This window comes from Gnatocerus cornutus, chromosome 5 (genome assembly GCF_029298725.1).
Source record: "Gnatocerus cornutus isolate USDA-ARS CGAHR chromosome 5, icGnaCorn1.1, whole genome shotgun sequence".
In the NCBI taxonomy this organism is placed as follows: domain Eukaryota; kingdom Metazoa; phylum Arthropoda; class Insecta; order Coleoptera; family Tenebrionidae; genus Gnatocerus; species Gnatocerus cornutus.
The window spans coordinates 13087523-13093670 of NC_142237.1; the positions used below are offsets into that span (position 1 = coordinate 13087523).

Genomic DNA, 6148 nt, shown 5'->3' on the forward strand with positions numbered 1-6148 from the left:
GTTAGCCGCTGCGGTGTCATAATTTTGAAAACTAACTTGATAAAACAACGTTTTTTTCGCAAATTTTAAACACAATTTGCATTAGATTTAAAATAAAAACTCAGATATTTGTATCACAGTTATGTTGAAAAAAAATTCAATTCGCGAATATTTCCGCAAAAATTCAAAAATCGCTAAAAATTATACTTCTTAGGCGTCACGACGCCGACCAAACCGTGATAAAAAACTAATTTTTGCGACAGTTTATAGAGCTCTGTCAACTATGAGCTATTCAAATTTTCAAAATTGTAACTTTAAAATTAAAGACGATTTTGAGGGTGGACACAAGTGTTGCCGGACCCTGTATAATTTCTTTATATTTTCGACGTTATAGATTTTCTGTCACCTTTTTTTTGTGCAAATTCGTATTAGATACTCTTTAAATTTTCCTTGCATTTTCCCTTTCATTGTTTTTAATTAAAACTTGGTATTATTGAAAGAGAGCTGCACTCCGGTTTAAATCTTTTGACACTGTTTTGGAAAACCTTAATTTCTTTATTTCTACCAATTTTTGAATAATTATTATCGTAGAGGCGCTCAAACGGTGGGCCCTGAAATTAAAAATGGATTGGTCTAATGATTATTTTTTTCCATAAACTCGAAAAGCACCCCAAATAGTGCACAACATGTCTATTAACGCAAATACATATAATTTCCGTAAAATTCGAAAGACCACCCACTTGGGCTTCGTCTAATCCACTTTTTCGTCTGCGTGGACCTAAACTGTCCTATATGACCCCATTTGTCGGCACATCAAAATTACAGCAACATTTAAAAAAACGCCGTCCGAAAATGCAATTACCGCTCGAATGGTCATCCTTTGTCTAAAGCAAATCATTCGTGGCAAGTTTATTGTTTCACGTTCTGTCCGCATTAATGTTTTTGTCGACTTTCTACGTTACAAAAAAGCGTTTTATTTAATATTACCGGACGACCGCAATGACGCTGATTGTCTGCCTGCATATTCGGATTGAATTATTGAATGGGAACCGCAAATATGTATCTCCTCCAGCTTTAGCTCGGTTCAAGTTCATATTGTGGTTTGTTTATGTATTTTTTACTGCTGTAATAACACATTGTTGCATTTAAGGAACGTACTGTAACGCCAATGAATATTAATTTCAATATCTGAAACGATTTATCGAAGCTTTGAATAATGAGGGGTGATACCCTTCTTACGTCTTTATTTAAATTCGTCGCTCGCCGGATATGTGGAATGTTTGTTGATGGAATTATCGCAATTATATAGCGCGACCCTTACTATTAGGATAGGATCAAAGGGTGAAATTCGGCCCCGTTAAACAAACAGCTTAATCTTGGTCTTGTAGCTATATTTCACGGTTTTTAGATTATCTGTAATCTACATGGCTATTGAAATTTAAATCCCCGTCATAAAAAAACTCAACTAGTTCAATATTATAATCCAGAATAAATAACAGCCGGATCGGCTTATTTGCATGGCGTTGATATGAAAAACTGTTCGTTCTTCAATATCATTCAATTTTAATTTCTGAACTTTTGCTTCTGCTTATCATTCTGTGTTCATCGTGAAAACATGAATATTCCGCTTCGTAAAAGCATGACGCATAGCTAAACAACTTGTGGTCCTTCGTCCACCCCATATGGTCAAAGTACACATAACCTTACAGAAATCAATCACCTCTAAACTACCTATTGTGCCCATTTCCCCTTCAATAAGCATATAATCACCAAGTCACTAAATACCTGCAATTTACCATTGATCCCATTTGTATGTAATTAGTCCCGTCAGCGTGGGAGTACAACAAAGGAACAAGGGGTCAGCCCAAACCCTGTAAAAAATCCTAATAAAGTAGGATCACAGTGAAATCTCGTCCAATTAACCTGGGATTATCGCTCGCCACACGTGTCGTCCTGGGTGGGCACGCGACCATGATAACAAGACAATGCAAGACATGAATACTAATCACAGGGTGACTAAAATGAAAAGTGACGTGAAATTTCCAATTTCTGCACCCCACTTTTTGAGTTTTTCGAAATATCCTCCCCCGATGATACATCATTTTCAGGGAAACTAAAAAATGATCGATTGGTCACACGTTCTCGATTACCAAAGGATTATCGCACCCTTAATGACCCAACACTACCCTTCCTTTTTTTACGATTTTTGTCATGTTAAACGTTTTGTTGTAAAAACGGCGATAAGGGTTGATAAATGACGTAGGGGTTGACATCGAAGACACGTGAGTCACAAGTCCACTGGATCAGGTGTGGTCCTGTCTTTCTACAGGATTACATTGCGCCTCGCGTCACTGATCATGGGTGATTTGATACGAGAGGACGATCATTGTTTCACGCTCAGCTGCCTTCGATCATGAGGGAGTAAGTAGATAGTTCGAACGTATAATTACCGGGGACCTGTTCGGTTTTCAATTACACACGGGGCGAAGTCTATCGGCCCGGAATCGATTTTGTTAAAACTTTGACGGCGCCGTCTAGCAAGCGTTGCTTTGTTTTGAAGTGTTGGTAGCACTGATCGCTTTACCCTCAAATTGGGAAGTTTGACAAGCAGTGCTACCAACACACTAATTTCCAAAAGTGGCTGATATCTCTACATTCTGACCTGGAGGAGCAAAATATCTGCAGATAAGACCACGTTACTTACATTACTGTAATCGTTATTGTTATCAGTAATCCACAACACGCACTTTTGATACGACCACGTCAATTTTGCGCTCCACTAATTATTATGTATGATGCAATTAGCAGTAAATTATAACACTTAATTAACAAGTGTTATCGACTTATAAGTATTACAACCACGTTATCACCAATCAACTAATCAACTAACCTCGCATATAAATAAAAGCTTTCCTCCACCTCCCTTGTTTGATGAAAGTTTACTCTCTCAAAAATGCGCCTCAAGACTTTTATTTTCATCGTTTTCAACGAATTGTTTTTGATAATAACAGGTACTGGTAGATTTCTTTAACTTTTTGAAACACTCGTGTTGCAGCTCTAGACTTCTCTGTCCCATCCTTCACAAACCAAACCACTTTCTTCGACGTCGACATCCTCAAGAACGAAAAGAACGTAATCCGAACATGCGGTCTTGGTTCTTTCCTCATTTCTATTCGACTGAATCCAAAAATGAAATCCTATCTCGGTGAAAATCCAGGAGACGCTTCCATCACTGTCTGCATAGACCCGAAACTTCACAGTACCAACTGGGCGTCTCATCTAATCGAACCAATGGGCGAATGGGATATTCCTGAAGAATGGAAAGATAAGTTTCTTACCGAACCTGAACTTGCCGGGAAGAAAATCGAAGATTTATACTCCCAGAATGAAATTTATGAAAAAGGTCTTCTCGCACCAAAGGCGGATTTCAACAGACACGGCTTGCACAAAGAAATGGTATTTCACTACGTCAACGCTGTTCCTCAGTACAAGATTCTACAAACAGACGAAGGGAACTGGAAGGCGTTAGAGGCAGGACTGAGAGAACTCGCGACGAGGACCAAATCGAAAGTGTACGTTTTGACCGGAACTTTAGGATCTATAGGACTGTTAGACTTGGATGAGAAATACCCGAAAGTCAACATTCCTGAAAAGTTGTACAAAGTTGTCCACTACTGTTTTAACAGAGTCGTACACAGTGTTGTTTTCATAGCTGACAACTCACCAAAATCGGCTCCTCCGGCTTGTTCAGATCAATGTAAGAAGTTGTTAAAAAACTTTGACGAGAAGATGAGGACGAAGTTAGAGAATCCGTTGCTAGGACAAATGTATTGTTGTGAATTGAATGATTTTATGGAAAAAGTTCTGCCAATGGTTCCGGGGGGCGCCAAATCGGTGCATATTATGCATCCAGAGCACTATTCGCATTTAGTTGTGTGTGGATATGAATCACAGAGATTTCTGAAGTGAAATTGTTTTAGTTTAATAAAAATGTAGTTGTTTAGAAAGACAAATATTTTCTTATTGTTTATCCGGGCGATGAATCAATCTGGGTGATCCTTCTTCTCCAAATTTGTCTGTGTTTTCCTTCACTCCTTTTTTTTCTGTTTATTGGCAAAACTGCCTCTACAAGCTTTATGTTTTCTATTTCAATTCGAAAGGGCTTAGGTTTAAATTCTATAATATTATATTAAATAAGAAAATTAAAATGATTTGAAAATTGAGTAAATTTCTTTTTACAAAAATATGGTGTTGATTTTTTTTTGCTAATATGTAACAGATTCTCCAGTTCCGTCGGCGTCGCATCAATTTGGTTTACACATTTTTCTACTGTAATAATATAATATTTGAATGTTGACGACATTGTTTCTCTATTTTATTCTACAATTTTATGCCTTCTATACTATGAGATATCAAATCATCAACTGCAAAAAAAAAAATCTGTAGATCTTAAAATATTAAAGTCCCAAAATTCATGAAAAGCACATTTTATTCTGTTAACATTGTAGGATTAGATTTTTATTTATAATATTTTCCTACATTATTTTTTTAACTAAGATTTTGTATTTTTTTAATTCTTTAGGTTCTTCGTACTAGCCCGAATTTTTGCATTTTTGTTGTCTTTCATAATAATATTATTTTTCAAAGTCACTTGAGATGGGTTCATTGATTGATTTCTTTATTGTCCTCTTCCGATTTTTGCAATTAGATTCTTTAGATCGTTTGGATACCTTTTTAACTTTTTCTAATATTTTCAGATCTAAACTCAAGAGAATGCAACAACTGTATGCATTGTTTACTTACTATGGAATTAAATATTTAAGATAAGACTTAAAACCATGTTACTTAAATAAATGCAAACTGTAATCTTTATTGTAATGAGTAATCCATAAAATGCACATTTTTAATACTATGATATAATAAATAATAATTCGTTAACAAACATGTGTTATAGACTTATACGTATTACAGCACCTTTATCGCAAATTACCTAATTAAGTAACCTCGTATATAAATAAAAATTTTCTCCATTTCCCCTGTTTGATGAAAGTTTACTCTCCCAAAAATGCGCCTCAAAATTTTCGTTTTCATCGCCGTGAACGAATTATTCTTAATAACAGGTACTGTTAGAATTTATTACTTTTTCTAATCTTCTTCTTTACAGCTCTCAACTCAAACCAAACCTCTTTCTTCAGCGTCGACATCCTGAAGAACGACCAAAAAATAACCCAAACGTGCGGCTTAGGAGGAGCATTCCTCATTTCAATTCGTGTAAATCCAAAAATGATATCCTATCTTGGTCAAAATCCGGGAGAGAATTCCATCACTCTTTGTATAGACTCAAAATCTCGCAGTACCAAATGGGCTTCCCATCTAATCGAACCAATAGGCGAATGGTCTATTTCGGAAGAGTGGAAGAACAAGTTTCTTACCAAAGGCGAACTTTCAGGAAAGAAAATCGAAGATTTATACTCCCAAACTCCGGGCTACGGAAAAGGTCTTCTCGCACCGAAAGAAGATTTCAACAGACACGGATTGCACAAAGAAATGGTGTTTCATTACGTCAATGCTGTTCCCCAGTACAAGATTTTGCAAGAAGGAAACTGGAAGGTGTTGGAGGAAGGTTTGAGAAAGCTAGCGATCACAACCAAGACCAATGTGTACGTTTTAACTGGAACATTAGGTGCGGTAGGATTCTTAGACAAAGATATAGAATACCCCAAAGTTAACATCCCAGAAAAATTGTACAAAGTTGTTCACTACTGTCTTGACAAATCCGTGCAGAGCGTTGTTTTCATAGCAGACAACTCACGAAGATCGGTTCCTCCGACATGTTCAAATCAGTGCAAGAACTTATTGCAACATTTTGACGAGAAGATGAGGACGAGGTTTGAAGATTCGAGCCAAGGGAAAATGTATTGTTGTGAATTGCAAGATTTTATAGAAAAGATTTTGACAACTATTCCGGGAGGCGCGAAATCGGTGCAAATTATGCATCCGGAGCATTATGCCCATTTAGTCGGGTGTGGATATGAATCACGGAGATATCGGTAGTGAAACGTTTTTGTAGTTTAATTATGTTTATTGTAGGTATTTAGATAAATAAGTTAAAGAATTACTCTCCTGTTTGTTTATTATTATTTCTAAGACGATTTGCCTCCTTTATCTA

General features: G+C 36.5%; 2 protein-coding genes across 2 annotated transcripts; both read left to right on the forward strand.

Annotated features, from left to right (window-relative positions):
• The first annotated feature begins 2877 nt into the window (after nucleotides 1-2877).
• Nucleotides 2878-4136, forward strand: LOC148174726 (salivary endonuclease-like). Its single transcript, XM_088037041.1, has 2 exons — nucleotides 2878-2990; nucleotides 3035-4136. The coding sequence occupies exons 1-2, from the start codon at nucleotides 2933-2935 to the stop codon at nucleotides 3946-3948; spliced, it is 972 nt and encodes a 323-aa protein (XP_087893167.1). The 5' UTR covers nucleotides 2878-2932; the 3' UTR covers nucleotides 3949-4136.
• A 908-nt stretch (nucleotides 4137-5044) lies between these two features.
• Nucleotides 5045-6085, forward strand: LOC148174727 (salivary endonuclease-like). Its single transcript, XM_088036906.1, has 3 exons — nucleotides 5045-5099; nucleotides 5144-6029; nucleotides 6070-6085. The coding sequence occupies exons 1-3, from the start codon at nucleotides 5045-5047 to the stop codon at nucleotides 6083-6085; spliced, it is 957 nt and encodes a 318-aa protein (XP_087893032.1).
• Nucleotides 6086-6148: the final 63 nt, after the last annotated feature.